This window comes from Phlebotomus papatasi, chromosome 1 (assembly GCF_024763615.1).
Source record: "Phlebotomus papatasi isolate M1 chromosome 1, Ppap_2.1, whole genome shotgun sequence".
NCBI classification, from domain to species: Eukaryota; Metazoa; Arthropoda; class Insecta; order Diptera; family Psychodidae; genus Phlebotomus; species Phlebotomus papatasi.
The window spans coordinates 98712330-98733619 of NC_077222.1; the positions used below are offsets into that span (position 1 = coordinate 98712330).

The 21290-nt window shown below is 34.4% G+C and overlaps 2 protein-coding genes across 2 annotated transcripts in view; both read left to right on the forward strand.

The window, feature by feature from the left end:
* The first annotated feature begins 218 nt into the window (after positions 1-218).
* On the forward strand, positions 219-16610 carry LOC129810002 (protein zwilch). The gene is made up of 8 exons (XM_055860184.1): positions 219-443; positions 502-1211; positions 1276-1528; positions 6638-6837; positions 6902-7176; positions 8564-8690; positions 8773-8915; positions 16456-16610. Exons 1-8 carry the CDS (start codon positions 306-308, stop codon positions 16530-16532), a joined length of 1923 nt encoding a protein of 640 aa, XP_055716159.1. The 5' UTR covers positions 219-305; the 3' UTR covers positions 16533-16610.
* A 75-nt stretch (positions 16611-16685) lies between these two features.
* Positions 16686-21290, forward strand: part of LOC129810000 (chaoptin) — a 33540-nt gene continuing 28935 nt past the window's right edge. Inside the window, exons 1-3 of the mRNA XM_055860181.1 lie at positions 16686-17563; positions 20333-20976; positions 21045-21220. Coding sequence (XP_055716156.1) covers positions 17299-17563; positions 20333-20976; positions 21045-21220 — 1085 coding nt within the window. The 5' untranslated portion in view covers positions 16686-17298. The remainder of the gene's footprint in view (positions 17564-20332; positions 20977-21044; positions 21221-21290) is intronic.

Genomic DNA, 21290 nt, shown 5'->3' on the forward strand with positions numbered 1-21290 from the left:
ATTTTTCCTTAGGTATTCTATTCATTTTTTTATTTCATTTTTTATGAATAAAAATTTAATTTTGCTTTCACTTGCTTTTGTACTAAAAACTAATTTTTTAACGATAATTTTCAAATGTGAATTTGAGAAACAGACGAATAGAGAGAAATAGTCGTCTCTTTCCAGCACATGGAAGGGATTGGCAAAATTAAATATCTTTGTGTTGCCTGCCTGTTTTTCGGAGTAGCCGTTGACATTGCGCTTGCGTTTGTTTATGTTTGAAAAATAATTTTGCCGGCTTTTAATTTTCCTCAAAAGTCCAGAAAATGGAGAGATATTCTGAAGTAATTGATGCTGTGTACAGAGAGTGTGGTGCTAGTTATTGTTCTGTGATAAAAACACCGTCCTATCTCAAGAAAATAGCCCAGTTATCAGAGGCGAATATTTTGCTGCTCTTCAAAAATGTAAGTTAGAATTTTTCCGTTTTTCTTGGGAAATTCTCAATGTTGGGGATGGATTTAGGTGACTTCTAGGAAGAAATCTGATGATATGCCTGAGATGTCAGCAGTGAAGCCTGATGATTTGTTGGCTGAGGGGGATACTTTGGATTTGACAGGGTCTCCTCTCAAGGATGATTGTCCTATTGATTCCTTGGATATTTCTGCCAATCTCAAGGAAAATAGGGAATATAAGAATTGGGAGAGTGTTGAGGAGAATTACAGGGGAATTGATCATCAGGATGTCATTAGGATTTTGAATAGTTTGGGCGAGGATGTGGCAGAAATTGGTACTTCCGTCTGGGCACTGTGTTCCAGTGAAAATGATAAGGTCCTGCTGCTGCAGAAGGAATTTGCTGAAGGATGGAATACCCGTGGGAGGATTTGGTTTGATGGTCAAATTCCTCTTGAGGATGTTAATTTGGCTGCATTTAAGAGATCCCATTTGTCGTTTGTGGGAAAGGATGAGAACGTCGAGACGGATATCAGGTCGCACTTTAAGCTCAATACCAACACCATTCTCGAGCACAATTGGCTGAATTCGAATGAGACCACTCTAATGAACATTTCCAATTCAACGTGCATCCTGCACCAAGTGCTACCTGTTGATCCCAGGGATTTCTCCGCCGAACAGTTCTGGCGCCAATTGGTGATTCTGGATATGATTGCAAAGGAAATTGTCAAGTACAAGAAGCACGATGATAAACGCTTCGATCCAGCCTACGAATGCGGATGGTAAGCCCTAAAGTGCCCCATTTAGCAGCAAAGGACTTGAGTAATGTTTCTTTTAACCCTGCAGCAACACGACAACAATCGATACCATCAAGGAACAAATTCGCACGAGTCTCACGGAGCTGCCAATAAATTTTGCCGATCTAAAGACCTCAACTTCCGAAAACACCGTCTCATCCGTCTTTGGGAACACTCACGAGCGTGACTGCCTCAGCATTACCGATAAGCTCTGGGACATCCTTAAGTACTCAGCTTCCTATCGAGACCTCAAAGTGGCTTTCAACTTTATCTTTCACTGCGCTTCCGAGAACAGGATTTTGGTGAGTTTTTTCAAGTCATTAATAATTCATCATTTCTTTTCACACTAAAAGATAGTTGGAAAATCTCTCTCAGTATGAAAAAGGCCTTTGAAAATTTATTATTTATGCAAATAACTCTAAAATTTATTATTGAAATCTTGATAATCTTGATTGAAAATTCATTAAAAAAATTACATATTCTTGCAACTGGACTTCTTCAGAATTTATAACGTTCAATTACAGTGATATTTTTTACCCCTTATTTTTGCAACTTCTTTGTGCATTCCCACTTATAGAAATCGCCACTAGAGGGCTACAAATCGGGATTTTCGGTCTGCGTTTTATGAGGCCGAGTTTTCCGCAAAGCGTCCCAAGCTTTGCAAATTGCAAGAAATTGTGACTTAAATGCTGTACATCAAAAGTACTTTTGCATCATTTACCGTTTACCAGTTCTCAACCGATTTGGACACATTCCCCATCAAATCATTGCTCTACCTGCCGATTTTACTCGGAGATTTTTTGAATTTTAACGGTATATTCTAGTACATGAGAAAATCTGTAGATTTTCGGCAGAATTTCTGCGTAGAAAATCTGTAGATTTTCGGCAGAATTTCTGCGTAGAAAATCTGTAGATTTTCGGCAGAAATTCTGCCGAAAATCTACAGATTCTAGGCAGAATTTCTCCCTAGAAAATCTGCATAAGCTCCATTACTTCACAAAAATATTGTTGATTTATTAAGAAACTGTAGAAGTTATAAAGAAAATGGTATGCTCTGCTTAACAAGTATTACCGAGTACACATTTTAGATAAGTAAAAAGTTGCGAGAAAAAATACTAATTTCTTAAAAATCGCCAATTGAATGATACAAAAACACGAAATTTAGGTTGACGTTCTGCTTAAAGTTTTCACTTCACTATTCTCTACTTATAACACGACGTCGCAGAATTCTTCATTTTATATAAACACTGTGAAATCACCAAGAATAACTCTATTGAATTTTGCAAACTTCAGTGAAAAATATTCCATCTTTTCTGACACATCTGTCTGGAAAGTCTGGAATGTAGAAAAATCTACAAAAAATCGGCAAAATATCTACAACAATTCGTCAGAGTATGCACCAGGATTCGTCAGAAAATCTGCAAAAATTTCTGACGAATTTTGTCCCAAGCCCAAATAAAATTCGTAGGAATATCTACAGATTTCTCGGCAGATTTTCGGCAGAGGTGTAGATATTTTCTGAAGAAAACTTAAAGATATCTGACGAAATTATTTGACGGGTCATGAATCACTCAAAGATTCCTCAAAATAGTTTTAAGAGTAGGGTAAGTATGCCAAATTCCGGCATAGTTGCATGCAAGCGCCAAAGTCTCAAGTTTGAAATGTAATATTTTTAATAGAAATTGATTTTTTCTATTACTTCTTTTTAAGGAGTGTTGCTTGGAAGTCTGAAGGCAAATTATCATCTTCAGTTTCTCTAAAATCATTCTTTATACTTTTTAAAATGAATAAAAATGTAGACATAGCTTACGTGGCCTATTTCGTCCACCTTCATTCCTATAGTTACTTACTGTTCCGGAATTCTTCCAATGCCTTTTTCACATCATCTTTGTCGAAGCGACAGTTTTTGTTATTTTTTGAATTGTATAATCTCTAGTGTATGCAAAAACTAAAATTCCTGGAAATTTGGCACGCTTACCCTAATACATTTGATTTTAGGACAAAAATTACTTATCGGTTCATAACAGGTCCACATTCCCGGTTTAAAACCGATTTGAACCGATTTATAAATCATTCAAAATATTGCCCAAAATACACATCAGGAGCAATAAATTTGAATTTCGAATAAAAATTACTTATCGGCTATGAATCGGTTTATTACCGGTTCAAAACCGTTTGAACCATTTTAGTATTATCGGAAATTCCAAGACCTGTCCAACGATCCCAAATATGATCCCATTCGAATGAGAAATGCACTCTCTATAGCCTTTATAAACTGTGACCTTGAAAAACTGTTATTACGAATGATTCAACATTGTTTAATTAATTTAATTGTTCGATCATTGCAGTATTACCAACGATTATCATAGCAAAGAGTTCATTTTTTAACCGGGAGCTGAATTTTACAACGATTTTATCGTTTGAAATTATTTGAAACCTTTGAAACAGTGAAAACGTATTTAAAATTCTAGCTAAATTCTCAAAAATTAAACGATAATCGTTGTAAAACTTTCAAAAAAAAAATAATCGTTGCAAAATTCAACTATTTACACCGCTATTGGGGAGTTTGAAAATTATGATGATGATGGTACTAAAAATGCGTTCAAGTTTTGTTTTTGGCCAAGAAAATATCTTTTTGATTTTTTTTTGAAAATGCCAAATCCAAAAATTTTGATTTTGTTGGTTAGTAATATTGTGGTACTATATTCCTTAAAAATAAAAGTTACCATTTTTGAGTTTAACTATTCAAAAACATTTTTTTGAAAAAAAAATCAAAAAACCAAATCTAGTGAAAATTAGGCCTTTTTGCCCTTAAATAATTCAGGATAGGAATTGAACCGGTAAAAGGTGTCTAATCACAAAGTGTTTAGCTATACTAACAACAAAATATATTCGAAAATCATTCAAAAAAAAAAAAAAAAAAAAAAAACTGGCCAATTTTGAGAAAAGTTAGCAAAACCTGATTTTTGACGGATTTCAGCGAGTTAATAAAAAAATGAAGTAGGAGGGAGGAAATAAAAAGATTAGTCTCGATATAATGTCATTTTAAAAGACTCATCGAAGATCGGAACCGATTATGACTGGATGCAGTCAGGCACAGAAATTCAAGACCTTTCAAAACAATACAAATTTAAAAAAAAAAAATCTGTTGAAAATTATGCCCTCCAGGTGGGTCTAACTTTTACCTCGAATAATTCAAGATGGCTATTTTTCTGGTGATACGTTTTGAACAATCGGTTCTCTACGACCATATGATCAGACGCTGTTTAGAGGTGGCTGAACGACCCTCTCTGTAGTGTAAAATCCGGTAAAATCAGAAATTTGTTCTACAGAGAGGGTCGTTCAGCCACCTCTAAACAGCGTCTGATCATATGGTCGTAGAAGAAAAACTTTCTTGTTTCATCAAATACAGCACCGTGAGAATAGTGCCAAAAAAATTTTTTCCTAGTTGAAACGCCCTACTGTACCCCTCCAGCTTGTACCAAACCGATTCATAACCGGATAACTATTTTTTATCCGAAATTCAATTATATTAACTCCTAAGGTATTCCTGTTTTGGACAATGTCTTGAGTAATTTATAAAATTGTTCAAATCCGTTATAGATCGGTAATTAACCGGTTATGAACCGATAAGTAATTTTTGTCCGAAAATCAATTTTATTCCTCTTAAAACTAGTGAGATTTTTTTTGAGTGATTTATGAATCGGTTCAAATCGGTTGAGAATGAGAACCGCTAAACGGTAAATGATGCGAAAGTGCTTTTTGAGGTATAGCATCTAAGTCACGAGTTCGAGCACTTTGCAAAGCCTGGGACGCTTTGCCACCCCTTTTCTGATTAGATAATTCTTAGTTAAGAAATTAAACGTGCTCCTACAATAAAATATCCTAGCTTTGGACATCCTATATGTTTGTGTGAACATTCATATATTTGGTGCGCAATTTCATTAGCTTGCAACTCAGAATCATCAATCAAAAGCTAATGAATTGGTTTTGAAGTTGGAAAACCCTTCAGAACATTAAAATTTTAAAACTCTGTTTAATGGCGAAAAAGTACTGACTTTACTCTACACAGAAAAAAAAATTTTTGTAAAATTGTTCGTAAATGTTTGTGAAATCCTTTGGCAGACTTACGAAATGCTCGTGAATCGTATAACCCACAAACAAGTTCGTAAAATTTTGTAGTTTTTCACAAACATTATTCGTAAAATGATCATTTGACGAACATTTTTTGTACTATTACAAACATTTGTTCGTAAATGTTCGTAAACACACAAAAAATGTTAGTAAAATTTTGTCATTTGTTCGTAATTTTTTGCCAAACAAAAATTTACGAACATTTATGAGCAAATGAGAAAATTTTACTAACATTTTTTGTGTGTTTACGAACATTTACGAACAAATGTTTGTAAAAGTACAAAAAATCTTCGTCAAATGATCATTCTACGAATAATGTTTGTGAAAAAAGCACAAAATTTTACGAACTTGTTTGTTGGTTATATGATTCACGAGCATTTCGTAAGTCTGCCATAGGATTTTACAAACATTTACGAACAATTTTACAAAATATTTTTTTCTGTGTAGTAGGGGAAACTGTAGCACTACCGAACATGGGGTAGCACCGAACACTGCGATTTTTTAATTAGATATTGGACTTTATAGGACGAGCCCTGTATAAATTCATGGATACTATAAGGATGTTTATTCACTAAAGAAATGATCGTCATAGTTCAAGTAAAAATCAGTGTTTGGTGCTACCCTATGTTCGGTAGTGCCCCAGTGTAACCTGAAACTTATATTTATTTTTTTTATAAGAGTTTTATTTATATTTTTTATTTTAAATTTTCTTTTCAATTTTTGATAATATTTTTAACTTTTTCGACTAAAACATTTTTCTGAGTGATTTCAATAAATTTTAACTTGTTCAAAAATGGAATAATTTGTGACAGGAAATTGTCACATGAATCTACCTGTAATTATCTCTTACGTACATTTAGATAATTTTTCAAACCATATTAGAATTTATTAAATGTTGAAGGTATGGTATTATTATCATGAAACCACTGGAAACCCATTGCAATTATGCTACTTCGACAGTTAATTGCATAAGTTCAGAAATTGTTGAAAAGCTGAAAATCCTGAAAAGTTCCCTCTGGTGCGATTTTATGAAGATAATTACAGAACTCTCAAAATACGAAAACTACGAAGTTTATGATTTTTGTGGATTATGGAGCTCAGGTGTTTTTAAGTTATATTGCATTAGTAACTTTAGTTTATTCCTTTCATAAAGCTGTCTTTTCTGATTCGGAAGCCCACGTGCATAAAGAGAGAAAATACTTGTGTTTGAATTATTGAAGTAGGAGCTTTGGTTAATGGGTTTCACATGAATTTCCAAATGGTTGCATATCTCTTAGAATACACAAACAAACAACAACCACTTGGCAATGCTGATCGATGCTATTGCTCACAAAGAGCTAAGTATTCCTTGCCTCGTCGGAAGTGAGCCCCTGGAGCTTCTGTTGGAAATTGGCATTGAGAAAGCGCGGAAGGATTACGAGTATATATTCACAAATAGCAAAATATGTTTCCCGGAAGAACTTCAACTCAGGGCTGAGTATGTGCTAGCGGGGAGCAATGTAATTCATTGAGATGTTCTGAGAATATTTTCCTGTATTTAGGGGAACCCTGGAGGAAGAAAATCAACCCTATTCCAAGCGATTGACGTCGCGAAAATCTCTCTTTAGTGCTAATCATACCAAACCATCGCGAACATTGTCGGCAAAATCTTTGCTGAAGAATCCAACTGCCCAAGATTCTCTCGATGATAGCACAGTTGGTTTTCGCAACAGTAACTTCAATCGAGCTGAAGTGGATTATCGATTGGCAAAATTGGCACAGGTTCACATCATTCTTGAGCACTTGCTTCTGGTGGAGAATCTCAAATTGACAAACTGTAAGAAGAGGATGCTGTAGGGGAAAGGCTCATAATTTTGACCAGTTTCTTATTTTGGACACTTTGAGGATAAAATTGGACACTAAAAACAAATTGATTAAAATTATGGATTTTTATTCCAATATTTAATGAATAATGAATTTTATCAAAATATTTGTTCCTTTTGGAAGATTGTAACACTAAATACGTTAAATTTTGAATATGATTTGAGTTAAATTTGTTTTGTTGAAAATTCAGTGTGAGCAATTGCTTACGAGAAATATGACAGAACTTCGTGTTTACTTCAGTCTTATTTAGCTGTGGTGAAGTACTAACAATGTTTCTTCGCTTTTTTTGAGTGATATTATTGAATATTCATTGAATATTGTGTTGATTCACGTTAATGGTGATTTGTACATTTGACCTGAAGTGAATTAGATTTTTCGTGTGAAAAATGCGACATTTTTTAAGACATTTATCAGTGATGTGATACTCCTTATTTTGGACAGGTGTTTTTCTCACGAAATTTCGTGAAGTTTTACAATGCCGGACAAAATTGTACCAATGTTTCAAAATTCTCTATAAAGGATTTAATATCTCAAGATCTAATTTATATTTTGCCTGAAACTTTTTTTTTCTTAGAGAGCTTTATTATAAAGCTACAAATTATGTCTTATTAGAATTTTTTAGGAGAAGGACTAATATTTTTATAAACCCTTTTAAAAAAAGGAAGCATTGGTACAATTTTGTCACTTGTACCCAAACGCTACTTTTTGTTCTAAAATTTTATTTTATGAACTATTTACATAAATAGGAGTTCAATATAATGAATTTCGGCTGTTATTAATGCATTTTGCATGATAACTTCAGGAATTTCTTCACTTACAGCCTAAGTAATGATATATTTGAGTAAAATACGCTCTTATATGAAAAAGTGTATCAATAACGCATTTTTCTCCAACAAAATGGCTGCAAAACATGACATAGGCCATATCACAGACATAAGACTACGTATTTAGGCGTGATCCAGTGCTAAGACTATCAAATCCGGACTCCTATCACAGTTTATTACCATTTATTGCTGTATTTGGGCGAAAAAATCGCGTTCGGCGAGGTCTAAACTATTGGCTAGCCTTTCAAACTAATCAAAATCGATATACTAAGCAATATCAGCTTCAGGGAATGATAATTATGCCATGAATTACCCGGCTGAAACAAAACAACTCTCCTGAAAAGAGAGTAACAAAAAAAGTCAATTAGCATTGAAAATATCGCACTTCAAACTTGGAACATCGATGCTTATAAGCAGACTGGTCAAAATTATGAGCCCTTACCCTATAACAATTTTACTCTCCTCGAAAAATCTATGTGGTAATGCTATATAAGAGACCTTCGTTTTCTCTCGTAGTGAATCAATTGATAACGAGAAGTTTGTTGGATGCCCCTCTTGTGGCTTTTAAGGATATCAACCCCATTGAGCACTATACACTCGACATTTCAGTGCCCAGTGACCAAGTTACGGACCTCACAAAATTGTAAGACATACACCAAGAATCATCATTAAATTGAATTGTAAAACCTCTTATGTCAAGTAATACTAACTTTTTTTCCTCGCAGCAAAGGACCAAATTCACTCAGTATTGTTATGCGCACCATGAATAAGTTCAAACAAGTGGAAAATACTTTTTATTGCACTTCCGAAACAATTATTCCACCTGAAACTTTTCCAATGAATGCAGAGAATTTATCAAAAGTTGATGGTGAGTAGAAGTGAATTAAGTATGATGTTATATTCAGTGAAAGAAGTTTTGTGCACCAATGTATCAGCATTCAATGTGCCAAATGCAGATACATTGCACAGCTTTAAATCAATAATTTATTTTCTACTATGATTGATTACTTTATGTAATGAATATTAAATCAAAAATAATTTGTTATTGAGCTTCATTTAATATTCTGTGGCTGCTGGGAGGAGGGATGCATTCCCATGCAACTCCCATACCGCCCATACCTATTAGCTGTTTATTTATTTTCAGGCAGGTTTCAATAACATAATTTGTCATTTAACAATATGGGCTTATGCTTAATTAATTTATGAAAAGTCATTTTAAAGTAATTTAAAAAAAAAATCCAATGTGTTTCAGGAGGGATGGCAGCATGAGAACAATTAAATTATTTGTCATTTTATTAAATGAAATTTCAGATATTAATTGCATTGTGCGAACAGAAAAGCAAAGGATGCAAAATTTTCATGTACGGTCCATTGATTATCCTGAAACAAAAATAACCCTACACGGTAAAAACTGTTGGACACTGACCAAAATATTGGAACAAGTTTTCCTTGAAACAAATTTTTTGGAATCAATTTGTATCTAGGGTAAATTAAGCTAATACAAAACCTGCTCCAAATGGAAATTTTTCGCTACTCCAAATGGAAACGTCATTGTTTTCATGATTCATACAGTACTAAATTGCTATATTTATATATTTTCTATACCTCAGTTTCATTATTTAGTTAATTTTGCTCTAAATAAAGCGAAAATCCATTCATATTCATATATATAGTCAGGAACAAATTGGCACATTTTTTATAACAATATTATTCCTACATCTGTAACATATTTGTTCCACAAACTTTCGGTGTCCGTGGACGAGGTAATTTTTGGAACAAAATTGTTACACATATGGGGAATGTGTTTATTCCCATTTGTCGGGAACAAATTCGTGTAAAAGATTTCGTCTTTTACACTTTTTATATATTTTAAAGTTATAAAAAATTTAGAAAAATCATTCCCATTTCTTTTAATAAGTTCAGGAGGTAGGGAATTAATAGATCTTCGTAGAATGCAAAGTTCTGGAGCATCGAATTCGTAAATTTGATTAAATTAGTGTTGCGCTATATCTCTAAACATTTTCGAAAAAATTCCTACCTCTTTTCCTGTCTCTACTTGGGTGAAATTTGTGAAGTTAGGTATCACTACACACACAGTAAAAAAATGTGTAAAATTTTACTGCTATAATAATGCAAAATCGACCACTTTTGTTGTTTAATTTAAAAATGTTTAAAAAATACACAAAATTTTGGTAATTTATTGTCATGTAATTGAAAATTACCACTATTGTAGTTGAGAAATTTTCAACAATGTTGTTCAATTTGAAAATGTGTAAAATTTTAACACTATAATAGTGTGAATTCGGATAAATTAATTATTTAATTGCTATCTGTATTAAAATTTCTCACAATAATAGTCATAAATTTTTCTTAACAATCTTTCGTGATTTAAAACTGTTGAATAAATCTAAGAATTACCACTATTATAGTATGATTATAATTTTTCACATTATTATAGTGTGAAACCTTGTGTATTTCAACCAAAGTTGTTGAATTTTTAAACAAAAGTTGTTGAATTTTGCGACAAAAGTTGTTGAATTTTTAAAGAAAAGTTGTTAATTTTTGAGACAACAGTTATTGAATTTTTAAACAAAAGTTGTGTAAAAATTGTTGAATTTCCAATTAAGACTTATACTTCAGTCGAAATGCTTTTCATTGGGCAAAAGTCATATAGTACATCAAATATTTATATATATTTTTTTTTGTATGTATTTGAAACAATCTGTATAATAATTACAATAAGTTTCTTGTTAGGCCAACGAATGAAAGAAAAAAAATGACATGAAGGTGATATGCGACATTAAAAATACACAATTTGGTTTATCACAAAAGGTTTTTATTTAGGCTGATGTCGCATATTCGTTCACTGGGAGGCGAAAGAGGACTAACTGCACTCTTTGCGCCTTTTTATACATTGGTTTGCTATAAAAGTTTAGGGAGCAATATTTCATAAATTTCATAGTTATATTTCATATATAACACCACTCCCTTTTTCAAAAGCTTTTTCCTTCATTTTCTTACAAACTAACAATGGTTGGTCTCCCATGCTTCGAAAATCAAACAATAATTCAATGATACATCAATCTTCTAGGTGGACGGCGGATCCTATCTGATTTTCGAGCGAAACCATGAAAAGGTGAATCTGAGTCGCTCTCTTCTGACTCTGCTGTACTAAACTTCGAATTTGAGGATGAGGAATCATTTACTTCAATTATTTCCTCCCCCTCTTCAAAAATGAAAGAATATTTCTGGGGAATTTTTCCCTTGTGAATTTTAAGCTGATCTTCGTGGGCCTGGATGATTCTATTTTCAACTGCAATCATATATCTTACTTTACTTAAAACTTTTAATATTTTTCCAGGAACCCACTTTGCAAAATCTTTACTTGTAATTCTGTATAAAATATTATCGTTAACTTTAAATTTTTGTTTAATGTTTTCAAAAGTTACTTTTTTCTCCTGTCTAATACTACCCTTTACTTTACTTGAATTCTGAAAAAGTGGATTAATTATGTTAGTCTTATTTCTCGGAGCAAAATTAAAAACTAATTCCGCCGGGGAAATCTGTGTAGCGGTAGTTGGTGTCTGATTATATCGCGACATGATATTTCTCAGAATTTGCGACAACTTATGCGGAGGAGCACTGCCCGTTCTAACCATCTCTTTTCTTAAAGAATTTTTCATAGTTTGTACGGCACGTTCACACAAACCATTGCTCTGAGGGTGATACGGTGGGCTTTTTCGCACAAGAATGTCCTTACCATGACAGAAGTTATTGAAGTGTTCTGAAGCGAACGGTGGGCCGTTATCGGAAACGATTTCGCGAGGAATTCCCATTCGAGCAAAACAATCATTTAACTTATCCTCGACACTCTCAGCTGACGTATTGTTCATGAGATATAAATCTATCCATTTGCTGTAGCTATCGATAATAATCAAGACTGATTTTCCTCCGAAGTGAAAAAAATCCAGGTGGATCCTTTCAAATGGAACTTGAGTCTTTTTCCAGGGAACCAAATTTGATGATTTAGCCCTCCCAGTAATTGCACATTCCTCACATTGACCCACAAATTTTTCAATGTCTCCCTCCAACCCTCTCCACCAAAGCAATTGTCTTGCTACCATTTTCATGCGAGTGATTCCTATATGAGTTTCATGTAGGATATAAAGCATCTTTCTACGCAACTTCCGGGGGATCAAAATCCTATACCCATAGTAAACGCAGTCATCTTCAACAGATAGGGATAACCTGAATTTCCAGTAAAATTTTTGCACGTCCGAGAGATTCTTAGGATTTTCTGGCCATCCGTTTAGGATTATTTCTTTTAATTTAGAGATCTCACGATCTGACTTGGACGCTGCCTTAATTATTTCGTAATTTAGGGGACTTTCTCGTGTTTGGAATATTCCCACACGAATTTCTTCTTGTTCATTGTCTTCTTCAAGCGGTAATCTTGAGAGACCATCGCAATTACCCTGCGACTTACCCTTTCTGTATTTCAACTCGCAATCAAGGGATGAGATTATCTCCTGCCAACGCAGCATACGTGGAGATAAAAGGATGGAGGTTGATTTCTTAACATCAAAAATAGATATTAAAGGACGGTGATCTGTGTATATCACAAATTTGTGCCCATAAAGAAATTTATAGAATTTTTGGATAGCAAAAATTATCGCTGCCGCCTCCTTGTCAAGCTGGGAATAATTTTTTTCCGCGGGTGAGAGAGTACGAGATGCATAATAAACAGGTCGTTCCTCACCATCTTCACAGATGTGCGATAAAACCGCACCCAGCCCGTCAGGTGACGCATCAGCCGCTACCACTATAGGTAACGAGGGATTGAAATGAGTCAAAATTTGCTCATCACAAAGCAACTTCTTGCACCGTAAGAAACATTGCGAATGTTCTTCGGTCCATTTGAGTTTCTGACCCTCGCGATTTTCGGTCTTTAAGAGATTGTATAGTGGCTTGAGCTTGTTAGCCAAATCTGGAATGAATTTGCCATAATAATTGACAAGACCCAATAGCGCTTGCAATTGTTTCAGTGTTTTGGGTTGAGGTGCATTTTCAAGTGCCCTCAATTTCTCTGGATTGGGTTGGATTCCCGATTTCGAGATCACATGTCCCAAAAATTTGATAGAAGTTTCGAAAAACTTGCATTATTCAAATTAATTTTAACATTATGCTCTTCAAGCTTTCCCAAGACGTCCCATAAGATGGCTTTTACCCCCTCCCGAGTTTGCCCATAAACCAGGATATCATCCAGGTAGCAAACAACTCCTTGGACATTTCCTAACAATTGGTCCATGAAACTTTGAAAAATACTCGGAGCGGAAGCAACTCCAAAAGGTAGACGCTTGAATCTGAAGAGACCCTTTAGGGTATTTATGGTGAGAAATTCCCTTGAATTTTCTTCAACCATAATCTGTTGGTATGCCCCTTTTAAGTCGATTGAACAGAAAATTTTCCCTGTCCCTAACTTGGCCAGAAGATCATCTATCTGAGGTAAAGGGTAATGTTCCTTCTCTAGGAATTTGTTGATGGTGACTTTGAAATCCACACATATCCTGATTGTATCCCCTTTTGGAACCACCACAATCGGACTTGCCCATTGACTGTGTTGCACGGATTCAATTACACCCCCCTCCCTCAATCTTTCCAATTCATCACTCACTTTATCGCGAATATGAAAAGGGATCACGCGTGATTTGAAAAAAATTGGTTTAGCATCTTCTTTGAGATGAATTTTCGCTGTAAAATTCGCGATTGGATTTTTATCCTTATTATCAGTTACGCGAGGAAAAGTTGATTTAATTTCTTCAATGAAATTCTCATCAATTTTGGCCACACCATTCGGATCAAAAGTACCGATTATACCCTCTTGCCATTTGGGGAACAATCTGTACAGCCATTCCCTACCGAGCAATGGTAAAGATCTTCTCTTAGCAGCGATCACGTACAAAAAGAGATGTTTAGATCGAACACTCACCAAGAATCTTCCTTTAAGATCAACCGGATCTCCATTGGCAAGCATAAGATTCAAATCAGTGGGCTCCAGTTGCGCATCAGGAAAAATTTCTCCGAAAACATCATCACCAATCACCGATACCACAGCCCCAGTGTCCACTTCGAAAGTTACCTCTTTGTCGTTTACTCTAATAGAAAGAAGCATGGGGTTAGTATAAATATTAGTTGATGACGTCGAATATAGAGAAAAAAGATTGTAAATCTCACTCGTTCCTGCACTGCTCCAGCATACAGATGCCCAATGTCCTCTCTTCCCGCACACACGACAAGTAGAATTGGCTGCTTTGCATTCTCCTTTTTTATGACTTAATCCGCACCGGTTACATTGTTGTCCACTCTGGTCCGTTAAGCCTTTGGATTTGTCTCGTTGCTTCTTTCCGTCCATGTGGCGTGATTTTCCATGTGGCTGCCTCGTGGTCGATGATTTTTTCCGTGACCCATCAGCATGCTCAACCGCGTGTGTTGGTATTGCAGATCCTCCCATAGACTGAATATTCCGTCTTGCACGAAATTCCGCAATACAGATGTCTTTCGCTCTCTCCCAAGTCAGTTCAGTCTGAAGAATTAGCTTTGACTGAATCTGTTGGTCATTTATTCCACTGACCAATCTGTCTCTTAGAGCTTCCTCTAAGAATGATCCGAAATGGCAATCCTGTGAGAGACTTTTGAGTTCTACGATGTAATCTTCTATGCTCTCACCGTCGTGACGAAAACGCATGTTGAATGTGCATCTATCCGAAATCACGTTATTTGTCTCTTTGAAGTGCTTCTCGAGAATTGTCATCACCTCATCGTAACTTTTGTCTTCGGGTTTCTCTGGAGACAATAATGAGACCAATTTTGAGTAGCAGGTGGGCCCCATCAAGGTGATAGCAATGGATAATTTGCGACTATCCTCGATTCCGCTTCCAGATATCAGGTGATTCATGCGATTCCGGTAGTGTGTAAAATTTTCACCGGGCATGTAAGCCTCAATTGAGCCAATGAGTGTAGACATTTTTGGCTTAATCTGCACACTCACATCCACTTCACTACTTTCACGATCGAATTGTTCTTGAACAGATTCACTACTGTTTGATTCGTGATCAGATTCACTACGTTTTAGCTCGTCGCCAGTGATATGCGACATTAAAAATACACAATTTGGTTTATCACAAAAGGTTTTTATTTAGGCTGATGTCGCATATTCGTTCACTGGGAGGCGAAAGAGAACTAACTGCACTCTTTGCGCCTTTTTATACATTGGTTTGCTATAAAAGTTTAGGGAGCAATATTTCATAAATTTCATAGTTATATTTCATATATAACAGAAGGGATCTGCTCAATAACAGAATCCAACAAAAATTAACAAAAATGGTTTAAAAACAAAAAAAAAATACCATTTTAATATGACTATAAATAAATATTTATAAATGCATATAAATATTTATATGCATAATAAGTATATCGTGAAGATACGAGCATTAGATGTAATCATTTCGCATTAGGAGGATCCCGAGTACAGGAAAAACCAATAAAAATTTCTAAAAAGGCAAAAAAATAAAATAAAATCTTCGAAATGGAATGAAAATTCAACATAAACAGAATTCAACAATTTTTGAGTTTACACATAAAAATTCAACAATTTTTAAATTCAACAATTCCAAATTCAACATCTTGAAATTCAACAATTTTAAATTAAACACTTTTTCCAAATTTATTACACTATAATAGTGGAGTGAAAGATTACACACTATAATAGTGTTATTTTTTTTTACTGTGAGGGACAATTTGCTACCCTTATTAAGTTTCACTACGAGCAGTGGCAGTGCTCGGACCAAGGATCTCTGCGCCATTGACTCAGCGCTCTATCCATTTAGTCAGAAGATCATTGTTAAACAATTGTGAGCCTACAATTTATAGAATAACCATAAAGATGTAGCACAACTAAAAATTTAAAATTTAAAAGCTTCAATTTCTGGTGAGCAAAAGAGGATTTGAACCCGAAGCACTAGCAATAGCGAGCTAGCACTCTATTTCTCAGCTCATTTTCTGCCCTGTTAGTTCAATAATCGACAAATTTATGCGAAATATGAACCTGCCTAAATCGGTCATAACTAGCCAATAAATCAGTGAAATTTATCTAAATCTTAAACCGATAGAAAATGGATGAGAAAGTTAAAAGGACGCTTGTGATATCCTCGAACTCATGAGTTCAGTGGTACAGCTGTGAATTGGTTTGTCAAAACAACATTATCGAACCAAATAAAGTTCTTGAGCAAATTTCAGAGCGTAGCATTGAACTCGCAAGTTAGAGCATTTCACATATTTTTAATCAAGATTTCCATAAATTAAGCAATCAATTTTTATATCTTATGGAAACTCCTAATTTCATTTTGCAGATGACATCGGGAGAGATTTGTACTTGGTGTATCGCTATTTGAAAATTAGGACATTGAACCGAAATGGAATTGCATAGATTTCATCCAACATCATCGAACAATTAATTTGTATTCAAAATCGATATGAGCTAATAATTACTAAATGCACAAATTAATCATGAGAGTGTTGTTATTGAGTTTAGAGCACTATGGTAAATTATGCTGGAATTATTGGCCGCTGCCCACGTAATTAATGCAGATGGTAAAAAAGGGGAAGTGATGGCAAATGTTTGAGGTCAATACAAGTGTGAACAAATTCTATCGGATAGAAAATGGGAAATGCTCTAAGACACGAGTGAGAAAAAAACGGGAACACTGGAGTATACTTTTTTTTTGCTCAATACTGAAATACAATATCTGTAATTTAATTAACGTGGTGAAGCGGTTAAATTGTTACTTTCAGACCAATTTGACTTTAGTAGTTTGGTGAACGTTGGACGATTTGGAAGATAGTTCCAGAAAAAGTGCTTTTCCACCTCCTTTTTTGCCATTCAGTGGAAGTTATGGTGAGAGGATAGAGAGTGTTAGTGCAATTAAGGTTTTAGGAGAGCAATTTTCCTAGCATTTAATAGCCAAAAAAAGAAAAGAAGTGTTCTGTGAAAGTGAAAATTTACGAATTTTTGCAGAGAGAGAGAGTTTCTCGTGGAAACTTTTCTTAGAGATCTCCATCCAGATGATTACTCACATCTAATTATCATAAATTCAATATACAAGTGATGTAATTGACGTTGGAGATGATAGTTTTCTAGAACGACACAGTTTCAGCAAAAAAAATAAATAAATAAAAAATAAAAAGTTAGGAAAATGTTCTTTCGATACAGAAGTTTCTTGTGGATTCTGTGGAGTGTTTATGTTTACGGGAAGGACATTGAATTGTCCTCCTATCCACTATGTGCTTTCAATCCTCTGTGCACCTGTTCAAAAGGAATTCCCGATTTGGGAATTGTTCAGTGCAAAAATGTAGCCTTTCCCGCCATTCCACGGATGATAAATACTTCCAAAGTCTTTATGCTTCACATGGAAAATAATGAATTGCAACGCCTTGAGCCGTATTTCTTTCAGGCAACTGGTTAGTCCAAGAAATAAATAAGGGAGAGCGGGGTGACTTGAGACACTTGTTTTTAAAATTTCACTAAGACAGGATTTTTCAATAGGATTTTCTTAGCTGGGGACCTTGTAGAGAGATTTGCTAAACCATGCATAAATTATTATTTTTTAAATTTTAAAGAGCAGCTAATTTGTAAAATTACAACCATGTGGGGCAAATTGAGACAAACATTGAACAGTTTTATGAATGCAACTTTTAAACATCTCTTACTGAAATTGCTCTTCTCACATAAAAAAATTAAAAAAAAGATTTGTAAATATTTGTGGATTCCTACTGGGGAGTTATGATATGCTCGTAAAGCATATAACCCACTAAGAAAAACGTAAATGTTTGTATTTTTTCACAAATATTCTTCGTAACATAATCACTTGACGAGCATTTTTTGTTCTTTTGAGCATTTTTGTTCTCAATAGTAATTTTTGATAAAAGAATTGGTAAATAAAACATTTCGGAAAAATGTTTAAACTCTAAGAAAATTCAAAGCCGATTAGCTTTGAAGCTATGAGATAGGACTCTCATGCATTATAATTCCTTTAGAACGAACCTCGTTTAGGCTTGAACTATGTGAAATTTCCTACGAACTGTAAAATTTACTACTACGATCATTGAAATTTCCTGAAGACAGTAAAATTTCTTGGGAACAATAAAATCCCCTGCAAACAGTAAAATTTATTGTGAACAGTATGAACCGATAAATTTTCTGCAACCAGTAAAATTTTCAACTAGAAGCAAAATTTCCTGGACACAGTAAAATTTTCTGTGACTAGTAAAATATCCTATGAACAGTTAAATTCCCTGTGAAGTCAAATTTTCTGAGAACAGTAAAATGTCCTGTGAACAGTGAAATTTCCTGTGAACTGTAAAATATCCTGTGAATAGTAAAATTCCCTGTGAATAGTAAAATTTCCTGCAAATAGTAGAATTTCCTGTAAACCGTAAAATTTCTTTTGAGAAGTAAAATTTCTTGTGAATAGTAAAATATCCTGTGAACAGTAAAAATTCCTGTGAACAGTGAAATTTCCTGTGAACAATAAAATTTCCTGTGAACTGTAAAATATCCTGTGAATAGTAAAATTCCCTGTGAATAGTAAAATTTCCTGCAAACAGTAAAATTTCATATGAACAGTAAAATTTCCTGCAAACAGTAAAATTTCCTGTAAGCAGTAAAATATCCTGCAGACAGTAAAATTTCCTGTGAACAGTAAAATTTCCTACAAACAGTAAAAATTCCTGTGAACCGTAAAATTTCTTGTGAGCAGTATAATTTCTTGTGAATAGTAAAATATCTTGTGAACAGTAAAATTTCCTGTGAACAGTGAAATTTCCTGTGAACAGTAAAATTTCGTGTAAACAGTAAAATATCCTGTGAACAGTAAAATTTCCTGCAAAAAGTGAAATATCCTGTGAATAGTAAAATTTCCTGCAAACAGTAAAATATCCTGTAAACAGTTAAATTTCCTACGAACAGTAAAATTTCCTCTGAATAGTAAAATTTCCTGCAAACAGTAAAATTTCCTATGAGCAGGAAAATTTCTTATGAGCAGGAAAATTTTCTCTGATCAATAAAATTTCCTGCAAACAGTAAAACTTCTTGTGAACATTGTGAACAGATAAAATTTCTGGGCGTAGCAAAATTTTCTGTGAACAGATAAAATTTCTGGGCATAGCAAAATTTTTTGTGAACAGAAAAATTTTCTGTGAACAGTTAAAACTCCTGTAAACAGTTAAATTTTCTGATAACACCAAAATTTCTTGGAAAGGAAAAGAGTAAAATTTCCTGTGAACAGTTAAATTTTTGAGAACAGTGAAATGTCTTCCGCAGAATTAAATTTTCTGCGAGCAATAAAATTTGCTGCGAACACTAAAATTTCCTGTGAACAGTTAAATATATTGAGAACAATAAAATTTCCTATGAACAGAACAGTAAAATTTTTATCATAAGTAAAAAAAAAATGAATATGAAATACACAAAACTATCTGAAAAACATTAAAGACTTTTATCCCGGAATCTGTGAAGGAAAAGAAAGCCTAGCCTTCGGAGCTGCTTTAATTATAAATTTATCAATGAATTCTCACTAAAAAAAATATTCACTCAATATTCTTTTCTCCAGGTATTAAAGAACTGTTCAGTACGCCAAAAGCTTTGGAAAGCTGTACGTGTACAATTTTTCACTGTAGTAATAAAATTTTTTGCTAAAGTTTCAAGGGATCTTTGTAGTGCTCAAAACTTACGTAGTAAATTATTGGTAATTACAACGTAAATTGTTTGTAACTTTTCCTTAGAAAATTTACGTACATTTATCGTGACTTTTTCTGTATAATTCTGAAAATTTTTCTTGAAGAATTTATTTAGTCCTGAATCCTGAGGTCACTGAGGTTCTCGAACGTAATTTTACTGTTTATTTCGTTTGTCGATTTCCTGGTTAATCGGAATTTTAGCCATAGCTAAAACCAATTATCTCATACAACACTCCATTATGTAATTAATCCGAGACACTTCTTCTTTTGAGCCAGTGAGGCAAAATTATCTTTATAAAATATATTAACCAAGTAACCAGTCAAAAATTATCTGGTTACGCTCCTGAATTGCCCTCTATGGTTACGCTCGTGAATTTGAACTCTGCTTTTATAGTGAAAAGATAAAATGAGGGAAAAATCGGTGTGTCTCAAATATCTCAGCTCTCCCTTACATCAAGCCAAATGATTTTAATGGGGATATTTGTGTTAAAGGCCTCTATGGACTATCTATATCGTCGAATCCTATTTCTGAGATCCCTGATGATGCATTTACGGGCTTGGAGAGGTCTCTGTGGGAACTTCACTTGACCAACAACCATTTGGTCGATGTGCCAACAAGGGCCATTCGACACCTCCAGAAGCTCAGAACACTCGACTTGAGTCTGAATCAAATATCCTATATCGACCATGAATCATGGAGAGGTTTGGAGGATTCACTCGAGCAGCTAATCCTCTCGGAGAATTCACTCTCATTCCTCCCAGTTGACAGCTTTTCAGGATTACCTTTTCTGCAAACTCTAGATCTCAGTGGAAATAATTTGAGAGACATCGATGGTAGTGTATTTCGCGATGGAATGGACAAGCTGTCGAGAGTAATTCTATCCAACAACCTCCTCACCCGAATACCCTACGGACAGGTTTCCGCCCTACGTTCCCTGAAGCTCTTGGATTTATCTCACAATCGAATACCGACGATGAACTTGGCAGACAATGAGTACAATCCTGGCATAAGACTCTCTCTAGATGTTCTACATTTGGAATATAACAACTTGGAAATCCTTCAAACGGGTTCCTTTCAATTCTTCGATGTCGTAAATCAGACATTTCTCGATGGGAATCCCATGAAGTTTATCAATGTGAGGAGGAAATGTTACCTTTAACGAATACGTTGTTCCCCATTTAACTGCAATATTTTCTTGTTCAGGATGATGCCTTTAGGCAAGCTAAAATCAGAGAATTGTACCTCAGACATTGCAATTTAGACTTCATTTCACCAAGTGCATTTGGAGGACTTGAAAATACCCTTCAAGTCTTGGACATGTCTGGAAATAATTTAACATCCATCCCGGAAATACTGTTTCAACAACTTTTCTCACTCAAGTAAGTTTAATTGCAGAATTTCCTTAAGAGGTTTTTCTATGAATTGGCAATGTTAATTGAGGCCACTTGC